This window comes from Phoca vitulina, unplaced genomic scaffold (genome assembly GCF_004348235.1).
Source record: "Phoca vitulina isolate PV1807 unplaced genomic scaffold, GSC_HSeal_1.0 scaffold33, whole genome shotgun sequence".
Taxonomy (NCBI): domain Eukaryota; kingdom Metazoa; phylum Chordata; class Mammalia; order Carnivora; family Phocidae; genus Phoca; species Phoca vitulina.
In genome coordinates, this window is record NW_022589736.1 from 2,121,568 (window position 1) to 2,138,245 (window position 16,678).

Consider the following 16,678-nt stretch of genomic DNA (forward strand, 5'->3'; position numbering starts at 1 on the left):
AGGACAGCAGGCGCCCGGAGTGACCAGCTGACGATGCCAGAATGCAACACGCACGTTTATTTGAACTCTATGAGGTAGAAACCTCGAAACAAGCCCGCAGGTAAAGAGCCCACAAGCACTTTCCTTAAGTTCAGGTCTTGATGATTGGCAGTCCCAGGCCCGTCTGGTGTGGCGAGACCCAGCTTCTCAGCCAAGCGGGGGCCCTGAGCTCGAGGCCCCCCGGGAGGCCCGGTGGCCTGTGACTTCCCACACCAGGATGTCACTGTGGGCCACTGAGAAGAGCAGCCGGGCAGATGGGGCAAACCTGCAGAGCTGCACCATGTCGTCATGGCCGGCGAAGTCCCGCACGGCCCCAGACTCACAGTCCACCAGCCTCAGCACACGCTCTGTGGGCAGATGGCATGGGGCTGGGCCTGGGCAGGCGAAGTGCGTGCCCGTCATACCTGTGTCTGTGGAGCTCCGGGGCCCAGGGTCCCCCAACCTGTGCTGGTGTCGGGGCCTCTGGAGGAATGTGTGCTCAAAGCCCTGTGTCCTCCACATCCCAGGGCCCGCTACAGCTGGGACCAGGGGCAGCAAAGCTAACGGGAGGGCCCATCAGCACCCACTGCCCCACCACATGGGGCTTGCTAGGCCCTAAGCTAAGCCACTGAGTCCCTCTGTTGAGGCCCTGGCGCTGGGTGCTGCAATCAGCACCCCACGCCCCTCATCTCCTGACCCTACAACTCCCCTGGGGCATGTGTCCTTACCCCACTTCAGGGATGAGGAACTTGGGGCACTGAGATGAGAGGTATGTCTCAGGTGGGAGTATGGGTGAGTCCCCTCGGCTCCACTCAAGACGGGCTGGAGTCCCATTCCACCAGGACTCACCAGCAAAGCCAATGGCCACGAGGTGGGCTCCGGGGGACAGGCTCAGCGACACGGCATAGAACGGCAGTGGGATCCTCTCCACCACCTGTGGACAGTGAGTGTGAGCCTCCCTTCCCCAGCCCTGGGTCCCTCAGGCTCCTGGCACCACACGGGGGTGGGGGGTACACATGCCTGCTTCTGGTGAAGGTTGTAGAAGGCCACCTCTGGATGCACGCCGAGGCCCGCACACACCAGCAGTGCCCCATCCCAGGGGCAGAAGGCAACAAGACAGGGCAGGGGATGGCTGGCAACCTGTGGAAGAGCAAAGCATGCTGTGGTCAGTTGGGCAGGCACCGTCCCCACCCCTGGTGCCCCCGGGACTCTTACCTCCGTGAGGGTGGGCGATGGGGAGCTCAGCCAGTCCACAAGCTCACAGTGGCCCCGAGGCCAGTCGGCAGCCCAGATGCTGATGCGCTGGTCTGAGCTGGCAGCTAGCCACAGGTCGGCACCCTGTGCCCCGAAGTCTCCATACTGGGGGTGGGTAAAGGCCGGTGGGTGCCTTCCGCCCTGCCCTACCCAATCTCCCTCCCCCGCCAGCTTCCCCCAGGCCAGGCCCTGCCAGCTCATGAAGCTACTTCACCTCTTTGTTCGTGCTCTGGATGGTGGAGATGAGAGCACCCCGGTGATCACTCAGTACACGGAAGGTCATCCCCGTGCGGGGGCGGCTCACAGCCACAAGCCCATCCTTGTCTCCGGAGAGGATGGTCTGACCTGGGCCAGCCAGGGCCACAGCGTCACCCTGCGAGCCCCTGGCCCCCAGCCCAGACAGGTGACTACACGGTCGCCCCGCGGGCCCCCACTCCTCACCATCAGCAGAGTAGGCCACAGCCGTCAGCGCAGCCTGGTGGGGGTGCATCTTGAGCTGCATTGCAATTCGGGCGATGCTGAAGACACGCAGCGTGCCGTCACTGTAGCCGGCCACCACCTGCTGCTGCTCTGGGGGTCCGCAGGAGGGGGGGCTCCAAGCCAGACAGAGGCAGCTCTGGGGACCCACAGGAGGGAGACACAGGCACTCCCCTGGGGATGGGGAACGTGGGCCCAGCCCCAAGGCTGGGATGGACACTGAGGGAGGACACAGAGGCCAGGCAGGGCTGGGAGGTGGTCTGGGCTCGGCCCTGGTGCCCCCTAGTACCTGGTTAAGCACCTGGAACTGGATCAGGAGCTCCATACTGGCCAGGGACCACACTCTCACACTCCCGTCATCACTGCACGTGGCCCAGTGGGATGCGCTGGGGCTGAACACCACCTCGTTCACCTGCAAGGAGCCAGCCAGCGCCCGCTGAGGCCACCTGGCCCTCGGGCACAGGGGAGACACAACAGGGCCAGGTCTGTTCTGTCTTTTAAAGATTCTTTTTTTTTTTTTTTTCCCAAAGACTTTATTTATTTGAGAGAGACAGAAACAGCACAAGCAGAGGGAGAGGCAGAGAGAGAAGGAGAAGCAGACTCCCCGCTGAGCAGGGAGCCCAAAAAGGAGCTCAATCCCAGGACCCCAGGATCATGACCCGGGCCGAAGTCAGCCGCTTAACCGAGTGAGCCACCCAGGCGCCCCAAAAGATTCTATTTTTTTTACATAATCTTTGCCCCCGACGTGGGGCTCAAACTCACGACCCCAAGATCAAGAGTCGCACGCTCTGCCGAATGAGCCAGCCGGGCGCCCCCGGTAGGTCTTTCTGACGAGAGTATCCATCTCTGCACAAGCCTACCTGGCCCCATCCACCTCCATGTGGCATAAAGAAACCATCCTGGCCTCCCTCCCAAGTGTCCCCACACGAGACCTGGGTGGGACAGAGTTACAAGAAGCCCCCCGGTCAGTCGAACCTGATGGCTCACTTGCTAAGACAGCACAGAAGGAACCATCCTGGCAGGCCCTAATAAGTGGTGACGTGACGACGTGTGATGACATGTCCCCAGAGGGCCGCACACAAAAGGTAAAGGAAGACAGCCCAGGCAGCAGAGGGCAGGAAAAAGGATACAGAGGCCACATGCCCACAAGGGAACACAGAATGGTTTAGCCTAGAATGTGAATTTCAAGGGTAAGTACAAACTCATAATACATCTCCCTTAAAAAAAATAATAATTCAGCTGTTTGGCTGAGCAGTGACTGGCCCCTCTGGCACTCGGGCCCCTATGTCCATTTCCCACAGGAGGGGCCCCCAGACTCTGAGAAGGAACAGCCGATCTGGTTCTGGGCGGAGCTACAGAGGGGGAGCCTGGAACACCTTGTCCTTCCACACAAGAGGGAAATCACCAGTGCCCATCAGCTCCAGTCAAGGACTCAGGCCCCAAGTGTGTGGGTGTGGGTGGATGAGGAAACACGGAACACTATCTGGTACTGACCCGCGCTACGCAACAGACAAACCTGTGAGGCTTTGGGCTCAGAGAGAGGAGGCCCACAGCCAGGGATGCCCAGAACAGGTGAGTCCACAGAATCAGAGTTGGTCAGTGAGTCCCAGGGGATGGGCAGGGGAATCGGGGCGGAGGGGGGGTGTTTAAAGGGTACGGGGCTTCCTTTTGGAGAGGCGAAATGCCCTGAAATGTGATTGAGGTGACGGTTGTGCAATTCTGTGAAGATATCAACACGACAGACTTCAAGCTGATAAGACAACGTATACCTTGTACCTTAACACAGAGCCATCATCAGAAATACACAAGAAGCTCACGATACTCGCCCATCTCAAACTCAAGTTTCCTTTATGGCAACCATTACATCTGAACAAATGAACTGAGACTAAAAAAAAAGGAAAAGGACTCGGGAGCCAACTCGAAGAACCTGCCACTGGTTAAAGACGGGGCTTGATCAGCATCAAGAAAAACAGTGACCATGAGGAAGCTGGACCCACATTTCCATCCAGCAGCTCACACAGAGCCGCACAAACTTGTAGACCAACGCTGGAGGCTGGGGAATCAAGCCAGCACTCAGGAGACCCGGCCCAGGGGGGAGAGACTCGCCCACCCTGCAGCTCCTGCCTGAGCTCTACCTCGGAGAAAGCAAGCTCCCGAGGCCGTCTCTCCTGGTCAGGATCAGACCAGCACCACTGGCAAGTCATACCCGAATAGTGAGTAATTCTCCAGGCACAGTGCCAACAGGCAAGCAGCCCCTGACCAGACCCTGGCCCGGCCTCCAGACCTCTCGGACCCCAGAGAACATAGGGCTGAGAGGCAGGTCCAACCCAGCCGGTGGGAGGTTCCAGGACAAAGCAGCTCGTTTTTTCAACAAGTAAATTACAAGAAAAAAAGTAAGAGAAAGGACAGAGGAGGCCAAAAGGCCTGGGTGGGGACGCCTGTGGGTCCTGGGTGGACAAGGGGTAAGCACGCAGCTCTAGGCTGTCCTTATCCGGGGACCTCCTGGACCATCTACACACAAACCCGTCTGACTGCTGGGCTTAGACTTGGAACAGGCCGGGGAAAGGAGGGGCAGAGCAGGACACGTGGGGCTTACCGCCCTGCCTCTGTCCAGGTTGGAAACGCCCTCACCTTGCTCCTGTGGCCACTGATGAGGCGGGTGCTGGTGCCCTCGGCCCAGCTGATGTACCAGAGCGTGCCTGCTGTGGTGCCCACCACGCCCATGTCCATGCTGTCGTGGAAGACCGCACTCACGACAGCCCCGTCCAAGGTCAGCTCGCGCTCCATCAACACAGAGCTGGACCTGGGGTGGGGGGGGGGCGGGCAGTGGGTTGAAAGGGTGGCAGCAGCAGCAGCCCGGGAAGCCTGGTGTCCCGGGGGTGTGTCCCTGTCTTCAGGCTGCAGCCCACAGGGGGACCTGGGACACTGGCGCCCCCCCCCCCCGGCACAGTGACGCGCACGGCAGCTCACCTGGCACGTGAGCCCTTGCACCTCAGCTCCGGCACGGCCCCCACCGCCCACAGGCGCAGTCGCCTGGTGTTGCTGCCACTCAGCAGCCGCGCCCCCGAGCACAGCAGCACTCCTGGGAGGTAGGAGTGGCATGAGCCCCTTCCCCAGAGCCCAGAGCTCGAGACGAGGTCCCCCGGGGAGAGGCCAGGGCACCCACCAATCTCGCCGTCGTCCGCGTCCCAGGCCAGGAAGCAGCGGCCGGCACTGGCGTCCCAGACGCAGACCCGGCCGGTGTTGGAGCCACAGTACAACAGAGGTGTGGCCCCGAAGCAGAGCGAGGTGAGTTCGCCCGCCCCCACCTCCTCAGGGATGGGCTCTCGCCGCACCTGGGGGGACACAAGGGCAGCGTGCATCAGCAACGTCCTGGGGCCCAGCCAGACCCCGTCCTGCAGAACACCCTCGGAGTCCCGGCACCTGCAGACGGAGGCTGGTCCCACGCTGCTGCAGCAGCCACAGGGTAACGGCACCTTGGCCCACGCAGGCCAGCTCGCCAGCATCCCGGGGGTTGAAGGCCACGCCGTGCACTGGCGCGGGGAGGCGGGTGGAGGACAGGAGCTCATGGGTGGCCATGCTCCACAGGGCCAGAGTGCGGTCCCCATAGTCCCCTGGAGAAGGCACACGCTAGCTGCATCAGCTGCCCGGGGGTCCCAAGACAGGCAGGGAAGTCCAGAGGCCACTGTCCTCCCCACACCCCAACTGACCCAGTGTGACAAGGAGCTTGTCATCTGGCGAAAATGCCAGGGCTTGCACCGCGGTACTGTGGTAAGAAATGAGGTGCCGGCAGGAGCCCCCCGGCACGTTCCAGATGCGGATGTGGCAGCGAGAGGCGGTGCCACTGCAGCCCGAGGCAGAGGCCAGGACCTGGCGGGCAGGAGGGCAGGCAGTCAGCAGGGAGGGGGTGGCCCACAGGCCCATCCTGGCTCTGGCTGGACAGAAGGCTGGAGCAGCATCCCCCGTCCTGCTCTGGAGGTGAGAGCCAGCCGTGGTTCTCAAGAATCCAGGCTCTGACCTGCACGTCAGCCCTGGGTGTACAGAGCGGGATGCAAGGCGGGCACCTGAGCATCGTGGCTAAGGGCCAGGGTGGAGATCTCCTCGGGGTGGCCGAGCCAGTGCTGCTGGGCGCCAGAATGCAGGTCCTCCACCACCACCAGGCAGCCACACGTGTAGGCAAAGAAGCCTGTAGGCAGGGAGGGCACCCCGGAGCCAGTCGGCTGGGGCCCGGGGTGCATCCTTCCCTGTTTGCTTCCACAGCCACAGGGGCTCACACCTGGAAAGCCCGCTCCGAGGCCGGAACACACAGGCTACCAGGAGAATGCGTCTTGGCTTGGGCACTGCTCCCACCCTGCCACCCAAACCCCGTACGATGGCAAGTGCTCACGGGCTCTCCCTGGGGCCTGTCCTAGGGGCGGACAGAGCTGCGCCCCTCCCTGCGGCTTCTGGGCTGAGAGCAGGGTGCGCCCCCACCTGTATCTGGCTTCCAGACCACATTGGCCCGCCCGTTCCCGTTGTAGCCCACGACGGCCTTCAGGAGCAGACGCTCAACGCTGGCGTCGGAGACGGAGGCACTCTGCGAGGACGGAAAGAGGTCGCTGGGGTGCCCACATAGTGCCCGCCCACCCCCCCAACTCAGGCTCTCCCCCATCAGGCTGGGGCCTGGGATGACGCCTCAGGAGATGCAGGCTCCCAGGAGACAAACGGCAGGAACGCAGGCCCCAAAACCCGCACAAAAAGCCAGCAGAGCTGAGGGTGCAGAGAGAAAAGTGCGAGTGGGGGGTGTGGGAGGCACCTGGAGGGCAGGGAGGCCAGGTAAGGGCAGCAAGACCCGGGGGGGGGGGGGGGGTGGGGGGGGGCACGGGGGGGGGGGGGGGAAAGGGGAGGGAGCCGGGGGCAAGGGGGGGGGGGGGATCTTGGGGAGGGCACAGGTGCGAGAGCAGGAAATGGGAAGCAGCCAGGGCCAAAAGGGAGGGCTCATCAGGACCCACCCAGGGCCCCTCTGGGCATCTGCAGGACAGCGAGAGCCTTGGCCAGCCAAGCCAGAGTGCAGGCACAGGGTGGATGAGTCCCCTGCAGGGGAACTGTCACCAAGACCTACATCAAAGCCCTGTCACCAAAGCTGTGAGCTTTGGAAGCCGCCCCAGGGAGACCCCAGAAAACCGAGTTTCCTAGGGAGAAAGAATGCTCCTAGAAACTACAGGGCCATGCCACCCCCACCTCTGGGCCCGTCGAGTGTCTGCTTGTGAAAGACCTGCGGGGATCCTCCACCCCCACTGACCCTGACCAGCGGGGAAGTCTTATGGCGTGCCAGGAAGTGCCTATAGCAGTCGGGGCGAGCAGAGGGATGCACCTGAGCTCTTCCAATGCTCCGAGCACCTGACAGGGAAAAGGAAGAGGCCTCGAAACATCAAAGCACCCATGACCCCTCAGAGACCCCTCCCTGCACACAGTCACCCGGCACTGCTGGGTGGGACAAGTGTCTGAACCACAGCAGACACGTGGGGTCAGAGGGCGCAGATGGGCTGCATCCCACTGCTAGCCAGGCCCAGCCGGGGCCTCAGACTAGCCTACTTGCCCTGTAGCTCATCTCACAGCTCAGCCCATCAAGCGGCTGGGCCTCCCTTAGGCCACCTGGAGCCCACGAAACACCTTGGTCGGTCATGAGTATCCCCGCCCCACCCTGCTGCCCCTCTTCTGCTTACTGGACCAGTTATGGGGGTGGGGACCCATGCTGAGGCCCCAGGGGGCCCCTGGAGACCCCCAGACCCCGTCTCCAGCCCCACTGGCCTCCTTCACCAGCATGGGCAGGCTTGAGGCCTGATGGAGCCCCTCAGGGCTATGGCTCTCCTCAGAGGGTCCTTCTTCATCTGACAAGGAGAAGGCACCTGGGGAGAGGGGGAGAAGGGAGCAGTGAGAGAAAGGAGCAGAGCAACACTGCCCCCGCCCCCGCCCCCCCAGGCCTGGACCAGAGACACACCCAGCAGTCCCTCCTGGGCCCTCCACCCTTACCACCATCACCCTTGAGGGGTCCAGCACAGATGCCCAGCTGGAGCGGGGATGCCGGGGATGGCTCAGGCACCTGCTGCCGGGGGAGCCCGTTGGCCCCAGACACCGTGTCCTCCAGCTGCTTTGCATCCAGGCCTGGGGACAGAAAGAGTCAGCCTGTACCACACCCCCCCAGTTCTGCACTAGGAATCCCAGGAGAGGAAGGGGCGCTATGGCACCCCCAGAGACTGCAGAGCCAGCACCAAAGGTGATCACAAAGCCTGCCCCTGCGCTGGGGCCACTCACTAGTCTTGCAGGTCGGGGGCGCCCCGGGTGAGTCTCCGGCACTGCAGAGGCAACGAGAGATCAGATGGGAGGACGTAGCTGAAGGCCAGTGGACGCAGCTCTAGGGCAGGCACTTGCCTTCCTGGGGGAGACCTCTCCAGGGGACCCAGAATGTCCCAGAGGAAGATGGCATCCCCCACGCTGAGGAGCTGCTGCTGGTCAGGGGTGAAGGCCACAGCGTGTACGGGCTCTGAGTGGCCGATATACACCTGGAGACAAGGGGAGTCAGAGAGAGACCGTCGAGGCACAGCTAGGGCACCACGGTCCTCCCGGCACTAGGCAGAAGCAGCGCTTCACGCTGCAAGACAGCGAACATATCCTGCAGACCCGGCTGAGAGTCCCCGACCCGCCAGATGGGGGCGCGAGGAGGAGGCTCTCAGGGGTGTCAGGCCCCAGCAGGCACAGGGGAGTTGGGGGTCTCATCCTCTACCCTCCCTGCCACCCACCTGCCGTGCGCCTGCCTGTGGCCCCCACCTGGCAGCCGGGGCAGGCCTTCGTCGGGTAGTCCCACACCTTGATGGCCCGGTCAGTGGCCGTCAGCAAGAAGCGGGCGTCCTGGCTGAGGGCCAGGGAGGGGCAGGCCACAGGGTGGACACCGGGCAGCTGCAAGAAGCCTTCTTGTCGGTCGGTGAGGAAAGAGCGGAAATCACAGAGCCCCGGACATGGGAAGTCGCCCTTCTCGAGAAATGCCACTTCCGAGGAGCAGCAGGCAGCCCGGGCCTCCCCCTCCTCGAGGCACTGGAGGCACTAACGCTGGAGCCCGGAGGGAAGAAGACGTCAAGCTGCCAACCACAGCCCTGGGCTCACCTCCCGGACCACGCGGCCCGACGTGGTATCCAGCACCGTGACCGTGTTAGAGGACGTGGACACCAGCAGATGGCCAGGGGGTCCGGGGCCAAAGCAGACGGCCACAGCCGAGTCCAGGCGGCTACTGGCCAGGTCCAGGGCACCGACATCAATTTGCAGCAGCTGGGGGAGAGCAGCAAGCAGCTACCGGGCAGGGCCTCCAGGCAGAGCTGGCACTCCCGGTGCCAGAGCACAGGAGGTGAGCAGCCTCAGGCACCCACCCACCGCACCCCTGCCTGCCTGTGGCTTACGCGTTCTGTGTCTATGAGTTGAGGCAGCAAGGATCAGATCCTCTCGGGGGTGAGCCTGACCTCCCACCTGCCCCCTCCCACTCCACACAGGGCCAAGGAGAGCCCCTGCCCCTCCCTGCTCCCTCCGCCCTGGTGGAACCCGGGATAGCCATGTGGCCGCCGCTGGGGATATATGCATGGAGTCTGCCAGCCAGGCCAGCATGGACAGACAGAAGATTCCAGCTGACTCACCTCTTCTAGGGAGGCCGCGTTCATGACAGTCACCACATGCCTGGAGGGGCCCACGAAGGCCAGCAGACGGCTATCCCCGCTAACCACCAGGGCATTGGGGGTTGGGTGGGCGTCCCGGCACACCATGTTAGCTGCCGGCAGCACGGAGGCACAGGGTCAACTGGGTGGAGACCCAAACCTGCCCCCAGCTGTGGCAAACAGACAGCAGTGGGCACGAGCTATGGCTGGGATAGCTGGGGTTCTCCTGGACCACGACCGGCTGCCAAGTGACCGCCTGGCTGGCCCAAGTTACTACCTAGCGGCCACAAAAGGAAACACATGCCCTCGGGTGACCCAACCCCCACCTAGTGCTCAGGCCATTCACCTCCTCCCGGGGCAGGGTTGGCACAGACCCTCACTGACCTTTCGTTTTGGGGGGCCTAAGAAGTTCTAAAACCACACTCACCCGGGAGCTGTAGGTAGTGAACAAGCCCCACCCCACGGGGAGCGGATAAGGGCATGGTCAGGAGGCTGGACGGGGCAGCATGGGGGCCTGACCTGCCACACGCAGGACGCGGCAAGGGGTGCTGGCGCAGTGGTACTGGGCCAAGGTGCCCCAGGAGCAAGAGCTGAACAGGAGGCTGCCGTCGGGGCTGGCGGCCAGGCCGGTGACTGGTCCTCGGTGACACCTGCACCACACAGGGACAGCCACTGCCCTGGCCCTGAGCTGCACCATCCCAGACCGCTCACAGCTGGTCCTGCCTGAGTCCCCAGGGGGCAGCAGGGCATTGGGGCTTTCTGTGGATGGCCCTTTCCTGCCCGGCCCAGCTGCCCACGTACCACCTCAGCTTCCGCCACGGGTGTCTGTGGGGCTGGAGCCAACTGGGCACCCACCTGTGCTCCACCAGAACCTCAGCAGCCTCCAGGCTGAAGGAACGGACGGCCCCACTGCTGAAGCCGCAGAATAAGGCTGGCCGCGTGGGGTGGAAGGCGATGGTACACGGGGCCTCCTCAGGGGACCTCAAGTCATAAAGCTGGAGGGTGGGGTCCATGAGGGTGGGCAGGGATGGGGCTACCAGCTGGCCTCAAGAGCCTGAGAGCCCATCTCTCCAGGTGGCCCCACGGACCCTCCAGTGCTCCACGCCTGCCTGGGCCCCACCCACTGGCCCTCAGTCCCTCCCTCTGCGATGCCTCCCTTCTGGCTGCACCCCACCTGCTGCAAGGTCGCCAGGTCCCAGACGCGGACAGTGTGGTCCTGGGACACCGTGGCCAGCTGCCTTCGGCTGCCCTCGGTGGCCAGGGCCAGCACCGGAGCGGTGTGGGAGCGAACCAGCATGCTGTACTCCCGGGATGGGATATCCAGGAAGCCCAGGTGGCCGGAGGACGTGGTAGACAGCACACGTTGACCATCAGGGCTGATGCACACTGAAGTGACTGGGCCCTCGTGCTCTGCGGACACGGTGGCTCGGTGACCTCCCCGGCCCCCTCCATAACACAGACAAACCCATTTCCTTGCTCTCCGTGGGGTAGGACAGGCAGCTCCCCGATGACCACCCACTCCCTGGCTCAGGACTCGACCCCCTGGAGCCCTGGGACTGACGTCTAGCCAGGGTATGACCCAGGAACACGACCCTCCCAGGGCAACTCTGATGCCAAGACGGTTTCATGGTCCCACCTGCCTCCAGAAGCACAGAGGAGAAGTCCAGGGACCAGAGGCGCAGGTAGCCATCCTCGGAGCCCATGGCACATAGGGCCTGGGACACGCTGAGGCTGCTGATGCAAATGCCGGGGCCTAGGGGGTGGGCAGAGTCAGCCCACAGCATCAGGGTGGCTCCCCCGCACCCCCATGCAGCAAGGGACCCACCTACCCGAGCTAAAGGTCTGCTTCTGTGAGAGAGGGCCGCCAGGGCTCCGCGTGGGCAGGAGGCGGCGAGCGTGCCGCACGGCCATGCGCTGGTGGTCGATCTCCAAGATGTGGCCACTGCGGCCGCACACGTAGCTGCTCAGGGAGGCGACAGGTGAGGGCCGAAGGGGCAGGTGGGAACAGGACCCAGCCAGTTACGGGCGTGAGGGTAGAGCTCACAGCGTATGGCCATCCTGGGCCCGGCCGAAGGCCAGGTCGGTCAACTCCAGCACGCGGTGCTCCCCCAAGTCCACAGGGCAGGAGCGCAGCTGGCCCCCTCGCAGCCGCCACAGCTGCACACTGCCCTGCCCGCACGACGCCATCCTGCAGGGCAGAAGCGCGACACTGCAGTGGCCCCCAAGCCAGGGAGCGGCAGGCTCACCCATTGGGGCCCGTGGCTGCCAAGGCCTCATCCCACAGTGCAAGGGCAGCACCATCACCTGGTTTCGTCAAAAAGGGCCACCTCAAATGCCTGGATGTCAACCCTGGTGTGCACCTTTGCGAGAAGGGCTGCCGCACCGCCTCGTCCCACCTGGGCCGTGCCCCAGGCCACCACCATCTGCAATAAGCCCGTACTGAGTACCTGCGGCCCACCACCGACCCTACCTGGCCTCCCCCAGGCCTCAGCTCTCCTTCCCTACGCAAGCCCGCCTGAGCGCTCAGTGGCTGAGGGGGTGGGGACGTTGGCCCCACGGCCCAGAAGAAGCTATAGGTGTACCCCTGGGCTTCCACACTCGAAGCTAGGCCCGTCTGTGGGAACAGAGAAAACACCGACCCACAAGCAGAGACGGGCCCGGGCTGAAACACGCCAATGCTTCAGATGCACCTGACTTCAGGACGGCTGACCCGCCAAACACAGCCAGCAGGACAGCAACTCTGTCCATGGGCCTGACAACACGAGGCGGCGCACAGGGCAGGGGGCTTGCCAGGGGAGCTCTGCTTCCTAAGTGTTTAGGACTCTGCCTGCACCCCGGCACGGGCCACCCCACCTCCCTGACCCGGCCCCGGTACCGTCCTCCCGTGGCGGTCCTTGCCGACGCCGCAGAGCAGCGCCCCACTGTTGGAAAAGCTGCGGATGGAAAGAAAGCAGTCAGCGTGGCGGGGGCTGGGCCCCCACCCCTCTCAGAGGTCCCACGCCCACCTAAGGGAACAGAGGACGTGGGCCGGGCTCCGGAACAGGGACAGGCACTCCCCGGTGTGGAAGTCCCAGAGGCGCAGCATGCTTGGGGGCTGGGCCTGGGCCGAGGCCAGCAGCAAGCTGCTCCCATCCAGCGCCAGGGCAGAAACCTGGAGGAGGTGGTAGGTTGAGGGGACAGCACTGCGCCCACAGGCACAAGCCTCCCCTGGGTCGGGCGGGTGGCGCCCACCTTGTCCGTGTGGCCAAGAAAGAAGCGCTGCTCGTGGGTGTCAATGTGCAGGACGACGATGACCGCGTGGCAGGGATACACCACAGCAGCCCCATCCTTAGTCCACAGGGCCTGTGCACAGGGGCCAGATGTGGACGTCACAGGCTGCTTGGCCTCCGCTCTCCCCAACCCCAGCACATCCCCCGCCGTGTCAGGAGCACGCGCGCACACACACACAGACGCACACGCAAGACCTCCTCCAAACCCTGTCTGCAATACTAGAAACTCTGGGGTTCAAGTAACGAAATACCACGACCTACACACACTCAGTCCGTGTCTAAAAGGACCTGGCAAGCACAAGGCCACAGACCCAAAACTAGCGCCCACACCAGCCCCACACACCAAACAAGCATCAAAGCCTCATGGAACACGTGAGAGCTCTCAGGTCTAGGGAAGCTCAAGCACCCAGGCCATGCTAACGTGGCCTGCACTTGCGGCAGAAGAAAGGGACGCTGGGTTGGGAAGTCCATGCTTCTGCTGAACGAATGCCGAGTCGCGTGCAGACACAGGCAGAGCCAGGCATCCACGGTGGGGGGCAGGGGGGTGAGGGCTCCACACCCTGAGGAAGCTTAGATGTCCACATAGCCACCTTAGGGAGACACGGGCTTTTCCCATTGCCCCCTCTGTGTAACTGACACTCACACGGCCCAGTAAGAATACTGGATCCCTCACCCATTTGGTACTGTGGCCCCCAAAGCCAATGACTCCCTTGAGCCTCAGGATCGGATCCGGGAGAAAGCTCTGAAACAGGCAAACTCACAGTGAGACCCCAGGAGGTGAGGCTCCCATTCCCCTGGGACGGCACCAGCCCCGGCTAGTTTCTCCCTCCCAAGAAAGCAATGCAGTCCTAGGTGGTTTCTGCCGGCTGCCCTGTGGCTGGAAGCCAGAATCTGGCCACAGTGCCAGACCCTTTGGGGACCCCAGCTCCTGCCCCTGCCTGCACTCCAAGGCCTCCACAGATCACCTGGTGCCTCCTTACCCTTGGTTGGAAGAGATTCTTGTCCAGAGCCATATCCTGCCCATTCTGCTTTCTGTCAGAAAGCTGGATGACAAAAGGTTTCAGAGACCCAGCAGCCCTTACCCACACCTCACCAAGGCTCCACCCACCTCAGTGAAATGGTTTACCCCTCACCTTCCTGGGGGTAGGCACTGACCTCATGCACGGCCACATCCTCCAGCGCCGCGGGCACTGTGGTCGGCTTAGGAGCGGACACGTGAACACCGTTGCCAGCCGCATGCTTGTCAGTGACCTCTGGGCCGGCCGAGCGCTCTTGGCTACGGTCACTGGGGCCATTCGAGCGCTCACAGAACAAGCTGACCTCTGGAAGGGGCCTGGGCACTGAGGGGGTCTGGCAAGACTGCAGGGGCACAAGTGCCTGTCAGGACCCTGAGGCCACCACCCTCCAGCCCCATTTCTAAGGACAGAGAAGCACTCACGGCTGTGGGGCCAAACATCTGGACCATGGAGGGCAGGGTGTCTTGGAAGGGATTGCTGAAAGCCACTGGGTGAGGGGGAACCTGCAGCATGCACCCCAGGAAATCTGGAATGGAGTCAAAGGCCAGAGAAGCCACTGAACAGAGTGCAGAGAGGCCTGCGGAGAGCATGGTCTCAGTGCCTTGCCCACTCCTCCAAAGCCACAGCCATAGCTCAGCCCACTCTTCTGCTCCGGGCCCCAGCATGCCCTCCTAGTTGGAAAGTTTGAGAACACCAGGCACCCTACACAACTTCCCACGTGATCCTGGCATCTCAGGACAGCCTTGAGGCTAGCCCTGGCCCCTGTGGGCACCTCCCTGCCAGGTTTGCCACCCCATACAGTATCAACACCCCCTCCCGTGAAACTCCACGTCCCTGTAGGCCTGAGCCTACATCTCTGGTGACTCCACAGGCCCACCTGCCTCAGGAGGGGAACAGCTCTTCTGAACCGGCTCAGGAGATGCTTTTGAGCTGTCGCTTGGAAACCTCGACAGGGCAGAGAGAAACTTAGTGTCCAGGGACCACCCTGACCTCCCTTCACTGACCTCCCGCAGGATGGGCAGAGCCACTCACCGGATGTGCACGTAGTGGTCATACCAGCTCTCCCCCTTTGGCACTGGGAATGCCATTTCTCGAGGTACAGGTGTGACAGGCAGCTTTGCCCGCTGGGCCTCAGCCATAGTAACAGCTACAAAGAGCAGAGCTGGTCCAGGGAAGGAAGCCCATCCAGCTCCCTCTTCCAGCCCAGGCGAGTCTCAACACCAGGTGCCACCAGCCCAGCCACCACCACCCCCTGCCCCCCACAGGTGCCTCAGGAGCTGGGGGGGCTCCAAGATGGCACAGCACAGGCGTTTCCATCACGGGCTGGGATGTCGGCCCCTCCTGCTGAGAACTCAGGGATTGGGGGAGAGCGCTGGAGCAGGCAGGCTGCAGGATGAGCACAGGACATAAGTACAGCACTCACCGGGGTCAAAGCACAGGTCGCTGGTGTAGAGGCTCTTCACGAGCAGACTCGCGCACAGCTTGACACTCTTGAGGTGACCGTAGCGCCGGTTTAGGTACACCAGGAGAATGTCATGCAAATCAAGCTGTAGACATGTCCAACGGGCACCAGAGGGGGCAACACTGGCCAGCTCTGAAGAACGGGAGCCAAGATCAGTGCCTACGGTCTCACCAGCCAGCCCAGGGCACTCTGTACTTGGCCTGCCCCAACCACAACGTCCCCCCAGCACCACCTCTCCTTGCGCCTGGGACTGCCCACCTCCCTCTCCGCTCTCAGGCCGCCTCTCCTGGACTACCGCAGCCCGTTCGTGTCCCGTTTCCACATCACCTTTTACAGATAACCCAACCTCACAGATGAAGGGAAATTGCAGCCACGTGGCCGTAGACTTGAACTCCTTGAAGAGGTTGGAGAAGGACACACGGATGACCTGGCTGTCCTGCAGGGCACAGCATGACCATGAACAGACAAGAAGGACTACAGGAATGCAGCACCACCACCCCCAACCCCCACTCCCAAGCTCGGCACCTCGGTGGCCACATCCAGGTGAATGACGAAGTGCTTGGCTGGCAGGGGCCTGAAGAGCACGTACAGGTACCGGCCAGTCAGCCCCAAAGACTGGGTACTGGTTTTGGGGAGCTGGATGTAATTACCAGCAGAGACAGAACCCCGGATGCGATACACAGTGCATTTCAGAGTCTTATCCTAAAAAGAAATAGGAGAGGCAGCACTGTCCACCGAGGGACGCCGAGAAGGGCACCATCGGCATGACCCTGGGGTGGTTCTGACAGGTTTCTCAGGAGGACAGAAGGGGTCTCTACCGCTGCTGCCAAGTCCCCGTGCCCACTTACAGTGACAGGAGCCACATCGCCTTCTTTAGTGGACCGCTTCCACTCGCCCACCTTGAAGTGTCTAAAGACGTTGAGGAACGGGTGCTGCCACACTGGGGAGCCATGAAGGTGTGAGGACCCCCATGGGCATGAAGGTGCGTCCCCAGATGCCAGACCCCCGCCGGTGAGGGGGTGCATCCCGCTGTGGGCCTCCAGACCTTCCAGGGAGGGGCCAAAGGCTGGGTCTGTGCTACGCCACCCCCCCCCGCGGTGACAGCCATTACTGCGCGCCAGCCCCGGTCCCACTGGCCCCCCCCGCCCCCCGCCCCCCGCGCTGACCGCCCCCCAGCCCCCGGCCCCGGCCTCCCGCGCGCTGGTACCTTTCGCCATGGCGTCGCCGCTCGCACTTCCCGCCTCTGCCGCCGCGCGCTCCACGCAGGGCACGCAGCGCGCGCTTAGCAACGGCCGCCTGGCAACAGCGCCACTACTGCGGTCACGCGGGCGAGGCCACGTGACCTGAGGGGTGGGGCGGGACGCACGACGGCGCGGCGTTGGCCATGTGACCGCGGTGCGACCAGAGCCGGGTCGCGTGACCGCGGTCAGGGTTGAAGGTTCGCCGGGCTCGCGGTGGGCGGTCTCTCGGGCACCCTGAGAGCCGTCGCGGCCCGGGCCTCTG

General features: G+C 63.3%; 1 protein-coding gene across 1 annotated transcript; it reads right to left on the reverse strand.

The window, feature by feature from the left end:
- Positions 1 to 42: 42 nt before the first annotated feature.
- Positions 43 to 16,498, reverse strand: WDR90 (WD repeat domain 90). Its single transcript, XM_032425841.1, has 43 exons — positions 16,383 to 16,498; positions 16,024 to 16,220; positions 15,701 to 15,877; positions 15,503 to 15,611; positions 15,137 to 15,307; positions 14,746 to 14,860; positions 14,591 to 14,658; positions 14,136 to 14,239; positions 13,853 to 14,056; positions 13,678 to 13,740; positions 13,371 to 13,439; positions 12,660 to 12,770; positions 12,434 to 12,579; positions 12,304 to 12,361; positions 11,733 to 11,851; positions 11,473 to 11,616; positions 11,258 to 11,388; positions 11,065 to 11,181; positions 10,603 to 10,838; positions 10,284 to 10,423; positions 9,948 to 10,078; positions 9,411 to 9,541; positions 8,890 to 9,051; positions 8,557 to 8,685; positions 8,161 to 8,291; positions 8,044 to 8,084; positions 7,762 to 7,893; positions 7,455 to 7,637; positions 7,031 to 7,128; positions 6,223 to 6,325; positions 5,814 to 5,935; positions 5,460 to 5,619; positions 5,173 to 5,363; positions 4,916 to 5,084; positions 4,720 to 4,831; positions 4,381 to 4,552; positions 2,039 to 2,161; positions 1,714 to 1,888; positions 1,487 to 1,617; positions 1,234 to 1,377; positions 1,039 to 1,158; positions 868 to 952; positions 43 to 386 (listed from the first exon to the last, which is right to left on the reverse strand). The coding sequence occupies exons 1-43, from the start codon at positions 16,390 to 16,392 to the stop codon at positions 187 to 189; spliced, it is 5,634 nt and encodes a 1,877-aa protein (XP_032281732.1). The 5' UTR covers positions 16,393 to 16,498; the 3' UTR covers positions 43 to 186.
- Between the last annotated feature and the right edge of the window lie 180 nt (positions 16,499 to 16,678).

What these genes read in the sequence shown, in the direction of transcription:
- WDR90 (XM_032425841.1), bottom strand. An exon ending in AGAATCTCTTCCAACCAAGG is followed by an intron (nt 13,440 to 13,677) that starts GTAAGGAGGCAC and finishes TGCCTGTTTCAG; the next exon opens with AGCTTTCTCCCGGATCCGAT. An exon ending in CACGTCCTCTGTTCCCTTAG is followed by an intron (nt 12,362 to 12,433) that starts GTGGGCGTGGGA and finishes TTCCATCCGCAG; the next exon opens with CTTTTCCAACAGTGGGGCGC.